Here is a 25,786-nt window from a genome sequence, read left to right on the forward strand (position 1 = left end):
TTGAAACGGGCCGGATTCGGTTCAATTCCTGTAATGAAATATGATGTACCTAGCCTGGTCCGGCCCGTTTCATTTAAGCTCCGATTCCTTCAAAATTAGGCCTGGTCCGGCCCGTGCCTAGCCCTAGTTCGAGCAACTAAGTTGTCAAGTAAAATAAAAATATGCATGAAATACACTACAAATTGTATATTTTGTCTTTAAAATGCAATTTAAATCCGAAAGTAATAAAGATGGTAAACTGTAGTCATGGATGGTTGCATCTATCGCTTGATAATTCATTCTTCATCCTCCAATTTCTTGCAACAAATTTTAGTAATTACGAACGCCCCAAACTTACTAAAATATTTTCAATAACCTTCTTTCATTGCAGGGTCCAAGAAGAACCAAACCATTTCAAGAACTCGCATTGCAAACATAATGGAACTAATTCAAATATGAAAACTCACAAATCGCAATGCTCCTATCCAGTGAATCATCTTCATGGACCGCATCTTCTAAAATCGTAAAAGGCCTTTCTTTCTCCACCATTTGAATCTTACATTTCTTTTCTACTATTGATCTATGAAACCAAACTATCACTTAATTAAATCTCAAACACTTCCAACTAAATCTTAAATTAAATAGAGCTGTTCAATTATATTAAATTACATATAGGGAGGGGGAAAGAGAGAGAAGAGAGAAAAGAGAGACATGGAATTATCGGATCCTCAAACTGACCGGGCCATAATTCTGATTGGGTTTCAAAAGCGAAGTGTACACTAAATGCTATATCAGTGTTGTCGGATGCTGAAAGTAACTGCAATCCAGGGAACCATTTCATTTATAAGTATAAAAAATAATAGAAAGAATCAGGGAAAATCTGTGAAAGTGGAAAACATAAAAGCCAAACCAAAACTATAAACCTGTATTAGAGGTTTAATAAATCAAATGTTGAAACCCATTTAATAGTATTGTTCAAAACCTAAAAAAAGGATTGAATAGTCATGGTAGAGTGGAGGGAAAAGAAGAAGCAAGCCACTATAAAATTACAAGCATCGTCCAGCTGAGAACAAATATGTAAAAAAAGTTGGCCACTTATTTGTAAGATGGAGAATATATTAAGGCATGTTCATGGATGCGGAGGCTAATGAACATTGTTAGATACTGGGTATGCATATCATTCATTTAGTAGATACAGGGGGTAGGAGAATGTAGTTTCAAAATTGGAGAAGACCACTTACGAAGAAAAATCTAATATAAATGTGAATTGCAAATATAAATCCAATTTTCGAACAAAATTCACTAATATAAATCTGAAATTTGAACTGTCTACGTTTTCTATTAAAACCCATTGTTTATCTTCTAGCCATCATACGTCTCAAACAATACCTTTTCATCAAAAATTTTAAAACCATTCATACTCATACCAACCAACTCTATCATGCTCAAACCAGTTCGGTCTAATACGTAACAAAAAAGTTGTACTTCATATTTACCATACCATGTCTCCTTTGTCCCTTGGTGAAGTCAATATCGTCCCACCAACTGACCATTATTTTGCAACAGTTAAAATCTACCCCACGGGATCTTGCCACTGGAGGAGCAGCTTCCGCCACCGTAAAAAGCATCGCTTCCTCTCGCTCCATCCTTTACCAAATTGTTGGAACTGACGCTCATATCTACTGGTTTAGGAGCTGGTTGTTTTGCATTTTTTGCAACCGTCTTCCCTCATACCTGAAAGTTCCCAAGAAAGTTAATAGCAGAAAGAAATAATAACCCACACATTCTCCACGTTGCACATAAAGCTCATAATTAATTTTAGAAAACAACTTATTTGTCACGAATAACTTTCTCGGTCCCACTTCTGTCAAAATTTTGGTGGCAATTCTTTTCGCAATAACTGTTTCCCTTTTCATTACCCATGACTACACAAAAGTACATAGAGAGTTAACTAACAGGATAATGAATCAGAACATAGTAGTTGGTCAGAAAAGATTAAAAACACACGAAGAAAGAATGTGAGCACTGAACCCTAAACCCTATATGAATACTATCAGACCATTCGTAACATGCATAATAGTTTGGACAATATGAGGACATTGAGGACAAACTTCAACACTCATGAAATCTTATAAAATTGCATTGTTTGATAAGAATCAATTATGTTTGGTTCCTTCTTGTTGAGGGAGATGTTACAACCAACTCAGCTAGAGAGTCATTCCTACAGCAACATCAGCCTATGCAAAATACGACATATGCACATACTATGCCACATATATCTTAGTCGGCATCTGTTACACGGTGTTACTAAACCTATTACAAACCCCTCGGCACACGCGTGTGCGCCCTTAATAACTTTTTTGGACTTCTATTTTTGAATTTAAAAGGGGAAAAAATGGATGGAGGGTTGGAGGGGTGGGGGGGGGGTAACTGCTTCAACATCTACTGCATGGATTTGGGGTTTTTAACTTTGAAAACTAATTATTTGAAATAATAGGTGGGAGGCAAGTACTTATCCCATAATGAATTTCATATTTAACATAAGATTTGATTGCCGAAGTACTTACAGATTGTTTCCCCAATACGTCTATTACATCCACTTGATGCCACAATCTGCTATGTTCTTCAGGATGGTCAGGGCATTGTGCATGTACGATTTCTGTGGCCATGTCTCGAATCAGATTGCCTTCTGTATCAACAGTTACAAGGCATTGATTTTGGAGTTCTAGAATTCCTTTTTTCTGGATATAAGTCACAGCCCCCAAATATTGTCGTGCATAGTTCTTGTTCATTCCAATGAAGAAACAGCCTATATCCAGGATTACATCCTTCAAGAGGTCATCATTTAGCCTATCATAGCTTGTCTTAATATTTGCGAGAATTACCCGGCAGGGCTGTGATCTTTCCATTTATCCAGTACAGTTTCCCGTTCACTTGTGCTTCTTTTATGTAGACAAGAACCTAGGACTTCAAGTGCTATTGGCAAACCTCCTGTTGGAAATATGCCCTGAAAGTCAATTTTTGGAAGAAACCTTTCAGGACAATGAATTGATGTATATATGACTCTTATACATCGGAAGGCAAAGATACTAATTAGGACTATCTCAATGAACAAAATATGTCCTAAATAGTGAATCCATGGACAATGGATCGATGGAAGAAGTAACCTAATGATGTTAGATTACAGAGACCTTCTTCTCATAACCATCATGTCCAAAAAGGTTCCTGGTCATAGGATTGTCGGAGGGATACTGACAATCCATAGACCGGTACATACTATGTCCGCTTCAATTGGAAGGATGAAAAGTCTCATCCCATTCGTGTAGCGACACTAAGACAAGTATGTAGGTGCTCATTAAGGGAATAAGTTCACTGAACACAATCGAACGAGAGTACTTGCATGGAGGTCTACTCACATGTCAAGCAAGTAACTCTAATGGTTGGAATAATGTAAGTAATCCCTTGACCTAAGGCATCGTCGTTGTCTTGTGGTTAAGTACTTAATCTTTGATTATGTTAAAGTCATTCCGTTCGCGAGTGTCCAAGGCATCGTTGGGGTTAAGCCACTTAGCCATGAAGGCAAGTGAATGCGCAACAAGGAATCTCTAATCCTCGATAAGAGAGGATGAATACTCTAAGATATGATTCGGGAATCTTCGGCCGAAGTATCGAGCGTAATAAAGGAAAACGTTCCTATACGTCTCAAATGAATCATATAAGAAGGAATAATCACATTAGGGGTTTGACATTATAAATCCATACCCTAGTAATGTGATTGAGAGTATTGTTTTAGAGAAGGATCGAATTACATTGTAATTCCAACTGAATAGGTTCTCCGAATAACTTCTACATTAGCTTGGGTAGCCATGATATATGGTTAGATGTCACTCATGGCTTGTGAGTTCTTCTAGATGATTAAATGTAGTCATCAAAAGGAAGGTGAATTAAAAGTAAGTTTTAATTCACTAAGTGATTGGATAATCAATTGGATTGGTGCCAATCACCTCACTGCCTTGCTAATTAGAACCTAAAATATTGTTCACCAATACACTCTTGTAGTGAGTAACTAATGGATGAAGGAAATAATTAATTGGATTAATTAAGTGTTTTGATTAATTTAGAAAGTCTAAAGAAATCATAAAAGCGATAAAGATCGTTTTGGGCTTATAGAAACGTTCGGGTTTAATTAGGCCCATTGGGCCAAAACCCACTGGGCTTTTATTCAAGCATTGGATGACTTGAAATAATTAAAAGCCCAAAGCCCAAACCAAACACATATGGCCGGCCAAAGAGAGGGAGAGAGAAGGTCAATTGTTGACTTGTTTCTTTATGTAATAAAACGAACTTTATAGTGAAAGATTCATTAGGGTTTTGATGTGTTCTAAAACAACAAAAGAGAAAAAGAAAAACTCTCTCTCTTGAACACAAAGGGCCGGCCACCAAGGGGGTGATTTAACTAATCATCTATACACCCTTTTGGTTATTCCTTCATCTTTCTCATTACAAAGTGGGTGAGGATCTTTAGAGGTTTTCATATCTTTGGAAACTTGAAGAGAACCTAGGAGCACTTACTTTACAAAGTGGAGGAAGCAAGGAGGGAGGCTAGGCTCAAGGAGTTTGAGGAGCAAAGATCTTGGAGGTGGTCCATCCTTGGTCTAAGATCTAGATCAAGAGGTATAAAACTAAACCTCTAGTTTGTTCTTCTTATAAATTTTGTTTTGATGCATCTTATATAAACCTATGCATCTTGAAGGGGATTTGCATGACTATAGCTTTGATAAAATGTATGACATGCTTCCGTTGCTTTCGTATATAAATTTTGAATTGTATATGCATGCTAGTCACTAGAAATCCCACATGAATCTCATAGATTTCCCTTCAAGTGGTATCAGAGCCAAAGGTTTATGTATGATGTGTCCTTTTAGATTTTATGCATATGGGTTTTAATTTTATGTATGTCATATTATTGCTTCATTCAAAATATGTTTATCTTTTGTTTTTTCAAAGTGTTGAAAAATTGTAAATCAAAAGTTGAAAAGGATATGCAAGAAAAGTGTTTTTGATGCATGAATGAAGTTTGAGTTTAAATTGTTTTTCATTCAAAATATGTTTATCTTTTGTCTTTTCAAATGTTGAAAAAGGTGTATCAATAGTTGAGAAAGATATGTATGCAAAAATGTTTTGGATGCATGAATGAAAAGAGGGTTTAGAAACAAAAATTTTGGGGTTTTATTCCTTAAAGGGGGTTCGGCTAAATGGGGATTTTTTTGTTAGTGTTTGTGTTTTGTTTTGAACCTCACACACACACTTTGAAGCTAGAAAGTAGTGATCTTGTCACTTTTGTTTTTTGGGTTTGAAAAATCACCAAGAACATACAAATCTTGAAAAATATGTTCATGGTTTTGTTCTTGGTGTTCATGGTTTGGTTTTTGGTGAAAATGGTTTTACATGCATTGTTTTGTGGTTATGGATGATGTACATACCATCCATAGCCTACACCAAAATTTAAATTAATACCTAGACTTGTCTAGATATATATTTCCATCACCCTTTTCCCTAAAGTCCTTAAAGCAAAACTAAGTGGCAAACAAGATATATTTTTCTTCTTCTTTATGTTGAAATAATGCAAGGTGGGTGAGACCTACCCACTTCCCCCTTCATTTGGCCGGCCAACTCAAGTGGTTTTCCCACTTGAGGGTCCTTTTGTAATCATGAAAAGTTTGGTATTACTTTTAGTATTTATGGTTTGACCCCTAACTTTTTCATATTTGCATTTAGACCCCTACTATTTAAAAATTGAAATGTTTGATTTTAATTTTGTTTAAAGTTTAAACTCATCATTTAATTATGCCCATATGCACTAAATCTAATTGATTATGTTGCATTCCATTTAATTATTTAATGTGATTAAGTAGTTAGAAAATGGGTGACTATGGACTTATGCCTTAAACGATAATTGAGCTATGAGTTAAGGCGCTAAAATCAAATTGTTTGAACCTTGGGAATGTGTTTTAATTACTGTTTCAATTGGACCTTGTCACGTTTCGACATTAATCTATCTCTCCCTCTTAGTATGTGTAATTTGTAGGAATTTGTACAAATCGGTTTGTAATTCTTATTACTTCTTAATCTCTTTTAGTTAGTTGATTCCCTCTAGTGCTAGACTAGAGTTTCTTTAACTATTGGTAAGGAGACATAACTAAAAGAGGGTTTTGACATGAGATTAAAGATTAAATGGGTCCAACGCCCTAATAAGCAATGAATGATTGTCTTTCATTTCTAATGGCTCAATGAAAATGTTTTAATTGGATTGAAAAACACGTAATTAAAATGACACAACCTCCCCGAGATCTTATTCAACAATGTTGGCTCGTTGTTGCAATAACCCAATAAGTCCATGGTCATCCAAGAGCCTAAGATAACTATAAAGTCCAATTTCAAAGGATTGCAAAAACCGTAGTAGTAGTAGTTACTTCCAATATTTGAAAAATTCGTTTTTGATATTGATTTGTTTTTCTCAAAACAAATAGTGGGAGTATCATACGCTACTAAACTATAATGATTTCAATTAGTAGTTATATATATCTCCAATATTTTGAAAAATGTTTTGATATTGATTTGTTTTATGAAAACGAATAGTGGGGATATCATATGCTACTAATTTCATTAACTTTGGACTAGTAGTTGTAATAGGACAATTTATTTGAATATGTTTAAATAAATAAAATTGATGAGACCTTAAAATCCCTCAACCAACAAAGAATATTAAGTTGATAAACGAGAGATGTTTTGAACATTTCTTCGTAGGCCTTCCACCGTGGTGGGCTCCAATCGTTTGTGACTCATGCACCAGCTTCACCCTATAATGGGGAGGTACAAAGTATGTGCTTACATTCAGGAGGAGCCCATAAACATATGATGAGGTGAGTGTAGACAACAAGTATGACCAACATGATATAATTCTGAGGTTGTGCTTGAACCTCTACATAAACTAAGCATGGTGGGAATAACTTAACTAAGTGCAATGGTGCCAACATGATATAATTCTGAGGCATTCATTCTCTAGAGGCCAAACTAGATGGGTAATTACAAGAGTTGTAAATGACTAAAGTGTTATTCTCTCATCATTATTTTTGCTAACCAACATGATATAATTCTGAGGTGGGCTTGGTAATGATGAGTCTCCCATACCCCGCTAAGAGTTCAACATAACTCTCGGATTCTATTGAGGGATATGGAATTTGTCAAAAATGGTGGGTGGTGTCATTCGGTTTAAAGACCCGAATCGTGTGACTTAATCAACAATCAAACTAATTTATTTTATTGTTTATGTATTTAGATATGGTTGGAAGCACATTCGCGAAAATACTCGACAAACATTGCCTAGAGGGGCATAATTTCCCAACCTGGTATCGTAATGTCAAGATTCTCCTAACATTGGAGAAGATTATTTACGTACTTGACAAGCCTCTTCCTGACATACCTCTTGGCCCTGAGGCCACAGAGGATGAACGTGCTAAGTATGACAAGCACGTTGAGGATGATACACAAGCCAAGTGCTATCTGTTGGCTTCCATGAATGAGGAGCTACAGAGACAGCACGAGGGCATGGACAGTGCATTTTCTATAATACTCCATCTTACGGAGTTATATGGTGAAGGGACGCGCAACCGTCGCTTTAACACTGTTTGTGAACTTGTGAAGACCAAGATGGTCAAAGGGGCTCCAGTGCATCAACATGTACTGAAGATGATAGGATTCATAGAACAACTGGAGAACCTAGGTACTCCACTTGACGGGGAATTGGCCCAGGACTTTATATTGGCTTCTCTTCCTGATTCATTTTCGCAGTTCGTAATGAACTACAACATGAATAAGATGGATCATACTCTCTCTGAGTTACTAAATATGTTAGTAACTGCTGAGAAGACTATGAAAGAGAACGTTGTAGGGACTGTTGCAGTAGCCTACAACAAGCCATCCTCTTCCAATCCTAAGCCGTATGGCAAAGGAAAGGGGAAGGAGATAAAGTCTCCCACTCCTAAGCCGAAATGAGGAGTGAAGAAAAAGAAAAAGGAAATGGAGCCCAAGAGGACTTGCCACCACTGTGGAAAGGAGGGGCATTGGAGGAGGAATTGCAGGTTTTACCTTGCAACTCTTAAGGACAAACCAAAAGGTATGGTTTATGTTCTTATCTTCAATTCTAAATGTTAAATCTTCTAAATATTTATATTTGATATAAAAGGCTAATCACTTGTATAATTGTATATATGTAGAGAAGCCAAGTAGAAGAAGAACAAGCAAAGGAAAAGTGGAGAAGGGTTCGATCACCATGTTTTTGCTTACTACTTCGGAAGTTTGTTAGGCATTTAAAGATTGTCTTTAATCTCTTATTTTGTTAAGAACTTATTATGTGGCTTCATATGATGGATGATCACTAATATTGCCTAAATGTATGAAGGTATTTTAATTAGTCTCTAAAAGTATAGAGCTAATGTCTTTTGTATTAAACATTATGAATGTTTGAATTATCATATTAATGTAATGTGAAGAATGCCTTCTAATATATTATTTCCTTAAAGTAGTGTTATGAATTGAATATTGTCTTGTTGTATCCTAGTTGAGATACAAGAATTATATCACATTATAATGATATAAGTAATAAGAAAAAAGTTTCTTATATGGTTATCACTTAAACCACAATAATCAAGGTCACTCTTGATTCAATTAAGTAGTTTTGAACAACTAATTGGGCATTCTTAAAATTGTTTTTTAAAAATGTTAAGTGTGTTAGTGATTAAAACCAAGAAAGAAGTGTCTAAATCTATAAAAAATTTAAAGATTTTAAATCACTTAATAACAAGGCATCAACTTAATGAAGGTTGAAACAAATGAGCTTGAAAGGTTTTAAAGCTACTACACAATGTCCTCTACCCGTATATTCCACGTTTATACATTTTTGAATGTATGAAATCATTTCTCATTAAAGTCATGAGAAATAGTGGGAGGTGTAAAATGGATATAAACTTGAATATGATTGGTTTATAGTTGTCTAAATAATAATAGTATTTGACTATTATTAAGAGTTTGTAATTTTAATTGTTAAAAGACTCAAGCTCTTCAACACGTTAAATTCTATGTTGTGTAACATTCTAAAGAATAGTCTTTGAATGTTGGTTTCGTCAACCTAGCATAAAATGGTTATATGTTGGAAGTTGTCCATCATTCTCTTTTATGAGAGCAAGCTAATAACAAAGCATATGGACAAGTTGATGAAACAAAAGGGAATAGTTTCAAAATGAGTCACAACATATAGTTTAACAACAAGACAATCCAAATTCGTCACCTCATGGTTCAAATCATAAAATGAAGATTTAAGAAAGCATTTTCCTATATGATAGAAAATCATTTTCATATCCCTTATAATGAATGTGTCATAAAATCACAAAAGGGACACATGTATGGACTTGTGAGTAGATATCCAAAAGTGAAAAACCATGGGTTATCACTTTAAAATATTACTATATCCCAGGATCAGAACCAAAGCAATTGATAGAGTATTATTGCCTTTAAGAAAGGAACATCAGAGTGGGACTCTGGAAGCGTGCATTCACTTAGGTTACGAACCAAAGTGAAAATAACCCATTTTAACAAATGGAACTTCATAATGGATGAAGTACTAATCATATGAATGTATTGTTAGTATCGTACTACAATGGTCTCAAGGTTGGAGCAAAGTTTGTATAAAGTATACAAACAAAATATATGTCGATATATTGTTTTAGAAACTGCTTAAAAAGGTGTTTTGAAAGGAAGGGGTTCTTTTAGAACCAATGATTGAATCCAAACCATAAGGTCGTTAGTAGGATACTACGACGTAATGGGGCGATAGCTCAAGCCATGGAATCAAGGTCTCATCAAAGTATTCGAACACAAGAAAGAGACATCATCAAAATGTTTTAGAAACATTTGATAAGTAAATCCCTTTTAAATTAAAAGGTGACTAATACATAACCAAGTTAACCTACGAGCATAAGCTCACTCAACTAGCATGTATAAGATACACTAGTGATTGACTTTAGTGCAAGTGGGAGATTGTTGGAAATATGCCCTGAAAGTCAATCTTTGGAAGAAACCTTTCAGGACAATGAATTGATGTATATATGACTCTTATACATCGGAAGGCAAAGATACTAATTAGGACTATCTCAATGAACAAAATATGTCCTAAATAGTGAATCCATGGACAATGGATCGATGGAAGAAGTAACCTAATGATGTTAGATTACAGAGACCTTCTTCTCATAACCATCATGTCCAAAAAGGTTCCTGGTCATAGGATTGTCGGAGGGATACTGACAATCCATAGACCGGTACATACTATGTCCGCTTCAATTGGAAGGATGGAAAGTCTCATCCCATTCGTGTAGCGACACTAAGACAAGTATGTAGGTGCTCATTAAGGGAATAAGTTCACTGAACACAATCGAACGAGAGTACTTGCATGGAGGTCTACTCATATGTCAAGCAAGTAACTCTAATGGTTGGAATAATGTAAGTAATCCTTTGACCTAAGGCATCGTCGTTGTCTTGTGGTTAAGTACTTAATCTTTGATTATGTTAAAGTCATTCCGTTCGCGAGTGTCCAAGGCATCGTTGGGGTTAAGCCACTTAGCCATGAAGGCAAGTGAATGCGCAACAAGGAATCTCTAATCCTCGATAAGAGAGGATGAATACTCTAAGATATGATTCGGGAATCTTCGGCCGAAGTATCGAGCGTAATAAAGGAAAACGTTCCTATACGTCTCAAATGAATCATATAAGAAGGAATAATCACATTAGGGGTTTGACATTATAAATCCATACCCTAGTAATGTGATTGAGAGTATTGTTTTAGAGAAGGATCGAATTACATTGTAATTCCAACTGAATAGGTTCTCCGAATAACTTCTACATTAGCTTGGGTAGCCATGATATATGGTTAGATGTCACTCATGGCTTGTGAGTTCTTCTAGATGATTAAATGTAGTCATCAAAAGGAAGGTGAATTAAAAGTAAGTTTTAATTCACTAAGTGATTGGATAATCAATTGGATTGGTGCCAATCACCTCACTGCCTTGCTAATTAGAACCTAAAAGATTGTTCACCAATACACTCTTGTAGTGAGTAACTAATGGATGAAGGAAATAATTAATTGGATTAATTAAGTGTTTTGATTAATTTAGAAAGTCTAAAGAAATCATAAAAGCGATAAAGATCGTTTTGGGCTTATAGAAACGTTCGGGTTTAATTAGGCCCATTGGGCCAAAACCCATTGGGCTTTTATTCAAGCATTGGATGACTTGAAATAATTAAAAGCCCAAAGCCCAAACCAAACACATATGGCCGGCCAAAGAGAGGGAGAGAGAAGGTCAATTGTTGACTTGTTTCTTTATGTAATAAAAGGAACTTTATAGTGAAAGATTCATTAGGGTTTTGATGTGTTCTAAAACAACAAAAGAGAAAAAGAAAAGCTCTCTCTCTTGAACACAAAGGGCCGGCCACCAAGGGGGTGATTTAACTAATCATCTATACACCCTTTTGGTTATTCCTTCATCTTTCTCATTACAAAGTGGGTGAGGATCTTTAGAGGTTTTCATATCTTTGGAAACTTGAAGAGAACCTAGGAGCACTTACTTTACAAAGTGGAGGAAGCAAGGAGGGAGGCTAGGCTCAAGGAGTTTAAGGAGCAAAGATCTTGGAGGTGGTCCATCCTTGGTCTAAGATCTAGATCAAGAGGTATAAAACTAAACCTCTAGTTTGTTCTTCTTATAAATTTTGTTTTGATGCATCTTATATAAACCTATGCATCTTGAAGGGGATTTGCATGACTATAGCTTTGATAAAATGTATGACATGCTTCCGTTGCTTTCGTATATAAATTTTGAATTGTATATGCATGCTAGTCACTAGAAATCCCACATGAATCTCATAGATTTCCCTTCACCTCCACGGTACCCAACAGCTTTTCCTGAGTGCTCAACATAATCTTCATTCTTTGTTTCTAAAGGTATGACTCCCGCCGGCGGAGAGAAGAAGTTTGAAGGAGTCGGAGTAATCGAAGCGGGCCCAGCCTGCGAGAAGAAGTTTGAAGGAATCGGAGTAATCGAAGCGGGCCCAGGCGACAAGATCCCCCGAAACACACCCTTTTGCCTCACACAACCATCACCACCATCATCCATTATTTCCATTCCTTCCACAACATCTCGAGCAGTACTGCTTTTATTTCTCCCTTGATCATGAGCCGGAGGTTTATTAAAGTTATCGTAATTCGGAGGATTAAAATTACTGGGCGGGGAAGAAGATGTAGTGGAATAATTTGATGGTGGTAAGCCAGTGAGGCTTTGGACAAGGTCCATGAGCCCGCTAGGACTTGAGCGTATGACCTTCGGGGACACTGAGTAGATTACGACCGGTGACGGTGAAGTAAGGCTGTAATCTTGAGCGTATGACCTTCGGGGACTTGAGCGTACAACTGGAGGTTTCTTGATCTTGACTGAGTCTTTGTTTATCTTGAGAGGCATTGGACGTGGACATTTGAGTTGAAGCTCTCTTCTCGGATATTTTTCTATTGAATAATCCATGCTGTTGAAGGTGAAATAAGTCCATAATCCTTTCCATTTATCCAGTTCAGTTTTCCATTCACTTCTGCTTTTTGTATGCAGACAAGAACCTAAGACTTCAAGTGCTAGTGGCAAACCTCCACAGTAGCCAACAGCTTTTCTTGAGAGCTCAACATACTCTTCATTAGGATAATTCTTTCCAAAGGCATGCCAACTAAGTAGCTCAAGAGCTTCTTCTTTATTCATTTCTTGCACAGTACATGTCGCCTCCACATTAAGCATCTTTAGCAAATGTTGATCCCTTGTTGTTATAATAATTCTACTTCCTGGACCAAATGAGTCATGCTTTATAGCTAATGCATCTAATTGTGCATCGCTGTCTACATCATCTACTATGACAAGTACTCTTTTGTTGCCAAGTCTTCTTTTAATCTCCTTGGTCCCTTCATCGACCCTACTAACCTTCATGTTTCCCGATCTCAAGATATCAGAAAGAAGTTTGTTTTGTGAATCAACCAGTTCCTCATCGACCCTACTAACCTTCATGTTTCCCCATCTCAAGCTATCAGAAAGAAGTTTGTCTTGTGAATCAACCAGAACCTTATCGTTTCTCACATTTGGAAGAAAACTTCTACCATCAAACGTGTGCTGATATTTGTTGAAAATTACTTTTGCAACCATTGTTTTACCCAGTCCGCCCATACCCCAGATTCCAATGATACGGACATCGTTTGATCCTCCAACATCTAAATAATTACTGATTTTTTGCACGCGAGAATCCATTCCAACTGGGTGTATGGCTACGTCCAAGTAATTGCTTCTCAGTTCTCTACTAATTCCTTCATACCTGGTAGGTAAAATTCAATTCAAAATTGAGCAAAAGATTTACTAATAAACGGTACAATTAAATTGAACTAAAATCTTACTCATTATGACTAGAGAGCTTGGGAGTGGAAGATTTGAAAGGCCAAAGATGAATCAAAATCTTCGAAAACCATTAAAGCATCATAAACTTCAGAACTTATATTTATATATGCATAAATGTGTAAATTCAAATATTTGATTCATGTGGTTAGCTCAATATCTGACCACACATGACACACAGAATGTGTTCATAAATTCTCATGGAAGAGTCTGGAAGCTCTACATTGCAATGTGTAAAATCATATACTCCAAGCCGCAGTAATAATAATTTCATTGTTTGTTCGACATTTGATAAATATGAGAGTTAAAAAGACCAATACCTTATGTAGCCAATTAATAACTTTTGTTAGAAAGAACTAAGGTACTGTATGCTTGTGTATAAAAAAAAAAAGGACTGGGAAATATTAAAAAAAATACAAAATACAGGAAAGGAAAAAAGAAATAAGAAAGTACCCATCAGCTCCCAATAACCAATCCGGATGTAGGCCAAAATCGTATAGATGAAAGTCTGAATCATGCATATTTTCCTTCATAAATTTGTCCCATGCTAGATTAACCCCTAATTTCTTCACACTCACAGAAGCATCTGCAGTTTCAACAGGCACTACAACTATATCGACCTTGTCCCCTCCTTGCAGACAGAGCACATAGTTCGATATCTGTCCCTGCCAAAGATAATGGTCATCAAGTGTACAGGAAGTTGGTACCGAAGCGTATGTTATCCGGGCGAGCAAAGCAGTACGCTTGGTTTTATTGATAACAATAATGCCGAGAGGACCTTCACGTTGTTTCTTCGAAGAGTATATGCAGTACAGAGTCAACCCGCTAAAATTGCGACCAAAAATTAGAGGTATGTGAAAACTGACCAGATCACCCTTGACAAAATCAAACCAGTCGGGAATATAATTTCCATTGAGAAAAATGCCACCATATCCGCAAGAAGTCCATCCCTGTACGATGTAGAGCCAGATTTGTAACAAAAATACATTGTTATGTATGCATGTGTCATATATATGTGCTGCTGTGTGTGTGGTAGAAAGAGAAGGAGAAAGAGAACAGGCTAGATAGAAAGAGAGACCTGAAGGATGTTCTTCCTAAAATTAGCAGTGAGATTGATGCACCCTTCCATATGAACTCTTGTCATCGAGTTTAATGACATATCCAAGCCCGGAATCTCTGTGAGTTTGCATGAATGACTTAGATACAACTCTCTCAAATTCGACAATTCTGAAAAATCTGGCATTGTTTCTAATGCAGTGCACAAACCCGCTCGCAAGACTTTCAAAGTTGTTGGTAAATTTGGGATTGCATGTAGGTTTGTGCAATCATCTAAACACAATGTTTCAAGCTTAGAAAGACCACTGAGGCTTGGTAGGCTACAAAAACTATTTTTTCGAAGATCTAAATCTTCTAAAGAAATTAGACTACCAAGATCCTTTGGGATTTCGTCATCGGTTAAAGTGCAGCATCCAAGATCTAATTTCCGTAAAGAGTTTAAGCAATGTATAGAAGGGGGCAAAAGACTAGTTGATGGTGACTCTTTCACACCATATTGAGATGAAAAACTCAGCATTAGTATTTGTCTTATGGGTGTGCCATCTGCTGTCTTATGGTAGCTCTGTCCCAAGCCTTCAGCCAAGTTTTCAAATCTTGAACAGCCATTAAGAAGAAGAGTTTCAATAGACTTGGAATTAAAGAAATTCAGTGGGAGATCCTTCAGATTTTTGCAGCCTTCAAGATTTACCAAAGTCAGTCTTTCAAGATTCCCAATGGATGAGTGAACCTCAGACAAACTCTCACAATCATTCAATATCAATTCCTCGAGATTTGGGAGTTTTGAAAAGTCTGGTGTTTGTGCTAGGTTATGGGAATGACTGACATTAAGAAGCTTCAACTTCTCGAGCAACTGTTAGACAAAAGGAAAAACCAAAATAAACACAAATGGAAAAGAGAAAGCATGAAGTTGGTGTTTATAAAACCTGACAGAAAGAATTAATAATTTGGTTGAGGCCATATCATACCAAATCAGAATCCTCCCAAACTCGTATGAGTTTGCTATAGCTCAGGTCAATAGCAACTAGGTTTGGTTGATCAAAATCTTTTGGTAAGACCTCTAGAGGAAAATCATGCCAACACAACCATCTTAACTCTTTGGAAAGATTGTGGTAACTTCCAGTGAGCTTTACGTTATTGAGTTTGAGCAGTCTCAGACTCTGCATGTTTCGAAATGATTCTGAACTGAAGCTAGGCTCGCCGGACTCTTGCATATCTAAAGCAAGTCCTTCAACGTCTTCTGTTCCCTATTACAAAAAAATTTAAAAATAAACAACTAAAAATTAAAAATAAATAAATAAAAACAAACCAACAACAGCAGCAACTGAGGAACTAAGAAAAGGATTATTTGCACGGGAAATGTGATTACTTCATATATCAGAACCACAAAGCCATGAATTGGATGGATGAACCAAATGGGAGGTAGACAATTAGACAATTTAGAACATGGGCCTCTCATAGCCAACTTTTATTATACATCTGCTATAATGTGCATATATGTCTGGATAATAACCTTAAGAGTTGTACTTTAAAACTGTCTACATTAGTTAGGTATAACAAATAGTACTTAACAAGAGCAGGACATGTGTGATTCTGTTATTTAATTTGAGATAATTCAATACAATCGGATCCTTTGTTGTCTCTTACAAGTTCCTGCTACATTAGTACGCACATTTTAACATCTAATTTAATTGCAAAAGTACTTACAGATTCCTTCGTCAATACGTCTGTTATATCTTCATTATGCCACAATCTACTACGTTTTCCAGGATTGTCAGGGGATTCTGCATGCACGATTTCTCTGCCCATGCCTTGAATCAAATCATGCATCATGAGATTGCCTTCTTTATCAACAGTTACAAGGCACTGATCTTGGAGTTCTCGAATCCCTATTTCCGGATAAAACTGACAGCCGTCGAGTACTGTCATAACATAGTCCTTGTTCATTCCAGTAAAGAAACAAGAGATATCAAGGAATATAGCCTTCACGTCATCATCAGTTAGCCCTTCATAGCTTATTTCAAGTCTTCTGTGAATTACCGCATAAGGCTGTGATCTTTTCCATTTATCCAGTACAGTTTCCCATTCGCTTGTGCTTTTTGTACGTAGATAAGAACCTAAGGCTTCAAGTGCTAGTGGCAAACCTCCACAGTAGCCAACAGCTTTTCTTGAGAGTTCAACATACTCTTCATTAGGATAATTCTTTCCAAAGGCATGCCAACTAAGTAGCTCAAGAGCTCTTCTTTCATTCATTGCTGGTAGAGTACAAATCTTATCCACATCAAGTATCTTTAGCAAATGTTCATTTCTTGATGTTATAATAATTCTGCTCCCTAGACCAAAGGAGTCAGGTTTTATTGCCAAAGTATCTAATTGTTCTACACTGTCTACACCATCAATTACGACAAGTACACTTCTCTTGCGTAACATTTGTTCTATCTCCTCGGTCCCTTCATCCATAGAACTTATCACTATGTAGGCCGGTTTCAAGATATCAGAAAGAAGTTGTTCTTGCAAATCAACCAGTTTCTTTTCCCTCACGTTTTGAAGGAAACTTGCACCGCCAAAACTATGATGATGTTTGTTGAAAACGGCTTTTGCAACCGTTGTCTTACCCAGTCCGCACATACCCAAAATTCCAATTATGCGAACATCATTTGATCCTCCAACGTCTAAATGCTTACTAATTTCTCGTACGCGAGAATCTATTCCAACTAGGCTGGTGGGTACCTCTAAGCATGTGGTTCTGCCCCGTATTTCAGCGATACAAGCAATAAAGTTCCTGATAGAGTCTCCATCATGCCTGGTGGTTAAAATTCAACAAAGCAAAAGTACAAATTTATTATGCAACTTCAAGATTACATTAATCTTTCAGAAATTGATGAGTCAAAATCTCCAGATACCATTACAATTCTTAAACTGAAATCTTGGTTGCTAAAATTCAACAAAGCAAAAATGAAAACTTAAGGCCCAACCATTTCGTTTTCAGTTTTTATAAAACTGAAAACTAAAATCTTATTTAGTAACTACTTTCAGTTTTCAATTCACTTTTTATTTAGTTTTTGTTTTAGTTTTCACTTTTTATTAAACTGAGAACTGTAAACAAAAACGTAAAAACTAAAAGCCGAAAATTGAAAACCAAAAATAGAAAAACTTCATTTTTTGGTTTTCATTTTTTTTTTTTTTAAAGTCAAAACTGAAAGTGTTGTCAAACAAGATTTTATTTTTTAGTTTTCAAAAAAGTAAAAACTGAAAACCAAAATCTAATATTGAAAACGAAATAGTTACTTAAAGTTAAGGTTAATTTCAGTTTACTACTATGAAGTTTTTTGATTTTTAACATTTCATACATAAAGGTTTTTTTGTCCCAGTTTGATAGCTAAAGTCTCAATTTTGAAATACTTTCTTACATCTGTTAAATTTTCCGTCAATGCGTCCACGTTGACAATAACTAGCTACTGCGTGTCAATATGAGCCCATATGGGTATTAAAAAACTAAATAAAAATAAATAAATAAAAGTAAAAATAAAACAAATAAAAAAATATTTTTCTACCCCTCCCTCTTCTCTTCCCCGATTTGGATTTGGATTTGAAGGGGCTTGGATTTGGGCGATGGCTGTGAGGTAGGCAACAGGGGCGGCGTAGTTTGGGTTGGGGTGGGTGAGAGAAGGAAGGGAGGGGAGGTAAAGAGGGTGAAGGAGGGGGAGGTGAAGAATGAGGAGTGGGAGGGATTGGGGAAGAGAAGAGGGAGGGGAAGAAAAAGTTTTTTATTTTCTAAAATTAAATGAGTAAACTGTCGATTTACCCCCCTGAACTTTTCTATTGGAAAATTAAGGACTCAAAACTAATTTTTTTAGCCGATTTGCCACCTACCGTTAGTTTTTCATATATTCCATCCATATTTCCGTTAAGTGAGACTATGTGCACAACATGTAAGGGTAGTTAATTCATTTCACTCTTAAAAATGATTAAAAACTGAAAATAAATAAAAAAACAAAACTTTCTCTCTATTTTTTCCTGCTAATTCATATCCTCAATTTTATTTTTCCCTCTCATTCCTATGCATGAGAAATGACATATGGTGTTATTGTCTTTATAAGTAGCTAAGTTAGTCTTTTTCTTGAAGCATGTACTACCATTCTTATTTTCTCTAACAAATTAATAATTTGACAAATGCTCATGGTGTTATTGTCTCCAAAGCAGTGCAATAAATAAGAAACATGTTCATAATACTCATAAAAAATGCTCAAGATAATTACATACTTTTCATAATGTCATAATAATCCCACTACAATTCCACAAAATGATTCTTAAGAAGTTGGAAAACATAAGAAATTTTACCATCCATAAGGTATATAACCCATAAAATCTCGATTACAAAATATGGACATTCCACTTAACCAAACACAAGCAAAATAAGGTTTTAGTTATCAAAACAAGAGCACAAACATTCTGCTTGAAATGCACATGACACGTGAAGATCAACTACACTTCCATGGCCTTCCTCGTTTGGTTGGAATCTTGTACGTAAACTTATTTTCATTTTTGATGGCTAAGTAAGGTTAAGGGTGTCATGTTTTCCAACTTCTTAAGGATCATTTTGTGGAATTGTATGAGGATTATTATGACATTATGAAAAGTATATAATTATCTTGAGCATTTTTTTATGAGTATTATGACCATGTTTTTTATATTAATACACTGCTTTGGAGACAATAACACCATAAACATTTGTCAAATTATTAATTTGTTAGAGAAAATAAAAACGATAGTACATGCTTCAAGAAAAAGACTAACTTAACTACTTATGAAGACAATAACAGCATATGTCATTTCTCATACATAGGAATGAGAGGAAAAATAAAATGGAGGATAGGAATTAATGGGAAAAAATAGAGGGAAAGTTTTGTTTTTTTTAATATTTATTTTTAGTTTTTTAATCATTTTTAAAAGTAAAATGACTTAACTAACATCACATTTTATGCATATGTCCTCACTTAACAGAAATATGGATAGAATATATGAAAAACTAACGACAGGGGGCAAATCAGCAAAAAAAATTAGTTTGGATCCTTAATTTTCCAATAGAAAAATTCAAGAGGAAATCAAAAGATAAGTGAAATTTCAAGGGGTAAATCGACAATTTAGTCTATATTAAATATTAAAATCTAAAATATTTTTGAGTAATAAGCTGAAATTAACTTTAAAGTTATAAGCGTGATTTAATTATTAAATATAAATAAATAAATAATGGATTGGAAATTTAAAACACACAGCAAAGTAAGGAAAATTAAAAGGAAATAAGAATGTAATTACCAGAAAGTACGAAAATTACATGCGGCCAAACCTCTAGCTTCCTTCAGAGCGTTTCTCCAGAGATGTACCTTTTCTTCTTTAATGTCCTGTTCATATTTCTGAAACACCTGTGCAAAACTACCAGTCTGGTTCCAGACATCTAAGGGATCGACATCATAGAAAATTGGAAAAAACATGTGACCCAGCGTTTTTATGCACTCTATGATCTTCACCAGCTCCTCCAGACACCACATGGACTCTGGATACCTTCTTGAGAAGACGACGACGGCAACCTTAGACTTTTCGATTGCTTCAATCAGATGTTCAGGTATATCTCCATCATTTTTTTCTAGTTTGTAGTCATATTCGTATCGGTACCTGAAGACGTTGAATTGGTGGTCTTTTAATGCGCAGTAGAGGTGGTCCGTGAAGGTCCTGCGTGTGTCTTCACCTCCAGAACTCAAGAACACGTCGTACATCCGATCGTCTTTGGAGAATGAATCCATTAATTGATACTCCAGGGATTTCTTGGCAGCACAGATCAAATTTGAGATCTACAGACAACCGTAAAGGCAAAGTCAAACTCAAACTCCGAAAAAGAAAAGTGGGAACTGGGAAATAATGAGTCAATTAGATCGATCCACCCACCGATTTTTCTTTTTGATCCAACGGTATCAAAAAGTTCAGCAAGGAAGAAAATGTTTTGGTTAACCAAATGTTTGTTGAAGACAAAATAACAGCTGTCTCCCAAGACAAAAAGGAAGAAAATGATGCCGACCTGTTCCACAACCATTCGTGCTAAGTCTTCTTTTTTTTTTTTTTTTTTTTTTTTTTTTTATGTGGAATTGTGCTAAACCCAGCCCTTGTCTCAATTGTTATTCAGAGATTATATTCACATATCCTAAATTATTTTTTCCACATTAATTTAAAACCGAAACCGATTAAGATCAGCGCTCTGCTACTAATTTTGAAACCGAAACCGATTAAGATGATACTATCGTTTACTAGCATTTTTTTCTTTCAAATTTGGACTCTGAAGACTTGAATCTCAATGTGGGTTTCTTCTATTGTTTATTAGACATGTATATATAAAAATATAAAGAATATTGTATAACTTGCAATTCAATACAAAACACATCATGGGTTATTTATATCAACACGAATAAGTGTAATTATCTTTTTCACGGGCAATATCCCATGTAGTCTCAAGTAGGAATGGACAATGGTTATAGCGAACGGATAACCGCGATTATTTATTCATAACCTTTTAAGCTCTTACCTGCATAACCGTTTACCCGTTGGGTAATTGCATAAACCAATACACCTATACCCATAACCGCGTACCCGTTCAACCGTAACCACAACAGAATTTAAATATTTTTAGATTGAATTGTTCATAAAAATAAATTAGGATAATCTATATAAATTTTATTTTCAAAAAGGTTACCAAAAATAAAAAATAGTCTAAAATCATCATTTAATAATCTCATGCTAAAATTTTAAGCCATAAAGGTTGGAGCAAAAATGCAGTTTCTGGGTTATGCTTTAAAATTTTATGACTTAAATTTTTAAAGCTTTATCCCCAAGGGTTGGAGATGGTCTAATGAGGTCAAAATGTGGGGACACATGTTTACACGTAGTTCTCATTTCTTAATATTTTTTAAGGATCCGAATCGTCTGTATTTTAATTCATTATTAATAAATCATTCTTACAAAAAGTTAGATAAATTCAAAACGATTAAGACATTCAAATGTAGTGAAGAAAATGGATTTAGGTGACTTTCTGTAGAGATGATATGCGAAATCCCGTTCTTGGACTTCACTATTGCAAACTACGCTTTCTTATTAAGGAGTTTTTATAATTTACATTTTATTTTTGGGAATTTATTATTATGGGGGTCCTAATTAGTTTGAAAAAAAAAAGAAAAAGGGAGGAACAGGAAAAGGGAAAGGGGGAACCGGAGAGGAGAAGGGGGAGATGGTGGCGAATGGGGAGAGGAGATAGGAAGAAGAATGGCCAATTGGGGGTGAGAATAAGGAGAGAAAGGAGAGGGGTGAGGAGTACCTAACCCGGTCGAATTTCCGGCCACCTCCACCATATTTTCAGGCGGTTTTCACCCAATCAACACCTGCAAACATCATTACGCCCCTCCTCCTTCGTTGATCACCCAAAAATCGACAAGAATTAGTTCGATTTCTTCAAGGTTTACACCGTGGGTGCCGTGAGGAACCATGACGAAATCCATCAAATGTGAAATGACTTCCTCCAATTACCACCACCAATAGACTCCCCTCAACCCCAGGAACAAAGCCCAAGCGGTGTTGGAGGTGTCAGAGTGCGATTGGATGCTGAATCGAAGCACACCCACCTTAGGGTTTCTGGTGGTTCGTGGCCAGTTTAGGGTGTTTTCCGGCCAAATTAGCCTTGGCCGCAGATATAAAGTTTACTCTACTCATTGAGATCTTCATTCCTATAAATTTTGGTAATTTTTGGTAATTTTTGGAAATAGTTGGATTTTTTTGGCTAGTCAGGGTGGTCGACCGCCACCCGCGGTGGCGCGTGGTCGGGGGGCTATCGATGTCATTCTTAGGCTACATTAGATGCCTTGAGCTCAGTTTTGGTAATTGTATGACATAGGTGATAAGGTTATTATCTTAATTTCTTATATTAGTATCATTTGTGAATATGAATTGGTATTATAATTATGATTTCTGTTGAAATGTGAATTTTGTATATTTAGCCATAGACCTATGCTAATTAACTATGATTTGGCTTGTGTATTGATGATGTTGTGATATAGGTGTGTTTGATTAACTTTTTATTAATGTGAATAATAATTATGATGAATGTTATGACAATTATGGGAGATAATTATTGTTTGATAATTATTTGGATATGCTTGCCAATTGGATACCTATTTGAACTTGGCACTATTATATAGCATGGGATGGAGATGGAAGTCAGGAGATGAGTTAGGTACTTTATTAGATTTTTAGTAGAAATAGTAATTAAGGGAATTCCTTGTGTTGTGCTCCATCTGACTTGATGCTGGTTGATATGTGGAATCGATAGCATGTATGCGTGTAATTATGTTTAATGTGTGATGGTGAGATTGCACTACGTAGTAGTTGGTACATGGATAGTCCTGCTTGGTATATCCGCGATGGGGGACCATACACATTCTAGAGGTGATGAGGATTAGTTGTACATGGTACATTGTTGGCGATCATATTGGTTTGGTTTCGTTGAGTGGTCCGGAACCGGAGGTTGTTGAATTTCGTAGAGTGGCCTAAAATTCCATTGTTTGGAGAAGTAGGCTTGGCCTAACTATGTCACTCTAGCCATATATATATATATATATATATATATATATATATATATATATATTTGTGTCAAGGGTTTCGAGAGTCTTGTGAATTGAGTAGAAAAGATGTTGGACGTCTGAGTGACTCCTTCGGGATTTTCTATGATTCGATTATGATTTCATAAAATATGAATTTATAAGATATGGGAATGATTGTTATTTCTTTGATCAAATTAATTAATTAATGTGGCTAGAGAATGGATTTGTGTTTCGTCGGCCCTTAATTATGATGTGTGTTGTGAATTGCGATATCATGATGAGACATAATGATTTATATGTGGGATGGGAGAGAAATCATGTTTTCATGGGGATTGGTTATGTAACATGATGAGTCCAGGAGTTACATGTTGTCAAGTTATATTGAATGATGGAGGAATACTATACTTTTCTATTGGAACTTAGTGGAGTAAACGTTCGATTTTGTGTTAATGAACTACGAATGACTTGATCCCTATTTGAGGGTACGTAGGCAGTCTAACGAGGGGTTAGATGCAGCCATAAGGTAAACGAGAAATTTCTTTGCAATTTGATTCTCGAACTGTGATTGCCATATTCCTGAGACGGAGTATGTGAGTTATACGAGTATTTGGGTGACGTCACGTGTCGATCCTAGACATATGTCGGGATCGAGGTGTGACATGATATTTAAAGTGGAGACATAAAAGATAGATGGTTAAATCATAGAAATACATTGCAGAGTAAACCCCACAAAAAGATGTGTCAAAATGTGTGTCAATAAAGTGTGTCAATAAGGTGTGCATTAGAGTTTTCCTAACCCATATATATACATACACATATATTTGGGAAGTTTGAGAAGTAATGTATGAACTTGAGTCCCTGCGGGCAGTGTACTATTATGCTTATTAAGTTTTGAGAAATCAAACCTATAAGTACATATTTAAGAAGTTTTGGGAAGGTAGTATTAACACATTCCGACCCAGATATCCAAGCAGACACTGAAATCGATGCATGCTGGCGGATACTTGGACGAGTGACGAAAGCCATAACATGCAGTGTCAAAGCATACTCAAAACTAAATTAACTAGAGTGCACAGTGCCAGAAGGAACCCATATTACAGTCCATGCAGCGTCACAACATAGTTAACATTTCAGTAGAAAAAGAGAATATTCTCATCCTAGGTAGGATGGATGTTATACAACTAATAGGAGGTAAAATTCATATATTATTATATGCGAATATCAGAACCACCAATGATTTCTCATCACCACTAAATCCAGCTACTAAGTCTTGGAGAGGCACAAAACATAAAGTGTAAGTGGGCAAAAATAAGGGTTTCTAAAACCTTTGACTTTTTTGGAAGATTATGGATGCTTTGTTGGAAGATTGTCCTAGATTGTAATGGTTTGTTTGTACTGTTAGGAGGTTAGTTCTCTTTGTCTAAGGTGCGGGACACTCTTTTCCCTTAGTCCAGGTTGAAATCCCCATCAAGATTTTATTGAGGCCCAATTTGCACCCTATCCTCCTTGTCTATGTACGTGTTCCCTCTTAATGAATACCGTTTTCTCTCAAAAAAAGAAAAAAAAATCTTTGGCTTTTTGTAACATAATAACCCTCGTTGTCAAACTCATAGGGTGTGTTTGTTTGACCGGATTAGGGGGGACTGGACTGGACTAGACTAATTGCTAGTGTAGTCCCTTATTTGGTCTGGACAAGGATTAGGTTTAATGAGCTTAGGTCGGACTCGCTCGGATTATATACCTCGCTAAGTGTTCTTAACAAAGATCCCCAATTTCGACTGGATTACTAAGACCGTCTCCTTCTCTGTCGTCTTCTCCTCGTCTAAGTCCCAGAGCCCCCTCTTCCGTTTTCCTTCTCTGCCAATCTTCCACCTATTCCTCCTCCGACAAGACCCATAACCTCTATCGCCTCCGACCGTCGTGGGCACATATCACCGCAGATGGTTTCACGAGATCTTTGTGAACCCAGTAATGGGTGAGGAACATGACTTCGATGGAGGAATCTAAAAAGCCAAGAACACCGACGTCCACAATAGCGAAGACGGCGAAATAGCTTGGGGTTGCCATCTAAGATGCTAGGACGCTGGGATTGGTGAAGAAGATGGAGGCAGGAGCCTGAGAGGCTCTGATTTGCGGAATTGGAGTTGGTTTTGAGACACTATTTCGACGACAGGACACTCTGCAATTGTGAAATTGGAGTTGTTTTGATCTGATCTCAAATTGTGGTCTCAAATTGTGGAATTGGTTTTCAAAGAGGAAAGTTTTCAGACAAAAAAAAACAAGAGATAGTTAATAATAAAATATTAATAAAAAGGGATTAAATAATATAATATTAGAATTTATTAATTATCCTGTTTTTAGTCTGATGCTGCCACAAACGCTTCACTAAGTTAGTCCAGGTTAGTCTAGTCTAAGCCAGTCCAGCTTAGTCCCTAAAGCTAGTCCAGTCCGAGATAGTATGATGCAACAAAATGCACCCATATAGTTTTCAAGATCATACTACAAGTATGAAAACCATAGTAATAGTATAAAAACAGTTATGTTAAGGACACAATAAATCACAAATATCTAAACTATTGTAACATCATA

The 25,786-nt window shown here is 36.0% G+C and overlaps 1 protein-coding gene across 3 annotated transcripts; it reads right to left on the bottom strand.

Annotated features, from left to right (window-relative positions):
- On the bottom strand, window positions 1-20,563 carry LOC137727789 (TMV resistance protein N-like). 3 transcript variants are annotated; one of them, XM_068466610.1, is made up of 10 exons: window positions 19,875-20,563; window positions 16,266-17,361; window positions 15,527-15,805; window positions 14,584-15,411; window positions 13,959-14,455; window positions 11,966-13,428; window positions 2,547-2,967; window positions 1,481-1,904; window positions 691-796; window positions 1-559 (listed from the first exon to the last, which is right to left on the bottom strand). In XM_068466610.1, the coding sequence occupies exons 1-7, from the start codon at window positions 20,357-20,359 to the stop codon at window positions 2,861-2,863; spliced, it is 4,755 nt and encodes a 1,584-aa protein (XP_068322711.1). In that variant the 5' UTR covers window positions 20,360-20,563; the 3' UTR covers window positions 1-559; window positions 691-796; window positions 1,481-1,904; window positions 2,547-2,860. The 3 variants fall into 3 exon arrangements, with proteins under 3 accessions (XP_068322711.1, XP_068322710.1, XP_068322712.1); XM_068466609.1 differs by having other exon boundaries at window positions 1-796; XM_068466611.1 differs by lacking the exons at window positions 1-559; window positions 691-796; window positions 1,481-1,904; window positions 2,547-2,967 and having other exon boundaries at window positions 11,456-13,428.
- Between the last annotated feature and the right edge of the window lie 5,223 nt (window positions 20,564-25,786).

The sequence above is a fragment of the Pyrus communis genome, chromosome 3 (assembly GCF_963583255.1).
Source record: "Pyrus communis chromosome 3, drPyrComm1.1, whole genome shotgun sequence".
NCBI classification, from domain to species: Eukaryota; Viridiplantae; Streptophyta; class Magnoliopsida; order Rosales; family Rosaceae; genus Pyrus; species Pyrus communis.

Coding starts and splice junctions, on each gene's coding strand:
- LOC137727789 (XM_068466610.1), bottom strand. CDS start 20,359: ATGGATTCATTCTCCAAAGACGATCGGATGTACGACGTGTTCTTGAGT. Junction 14,456..14,583: donor TTAGGAAGAACATCCTTCAG/GTCTCTCTTTCT, acceptor TACATCGTACAG/GGATGGACTTCTTGCGGATA. Junction 2,968..11,965: donor AGCTGTTGGGTACCGTGGAG/GTGAAGGGAAAT, acceptor TTCCAACAGGAG/GTTTGCCAATAGCACTTGAA.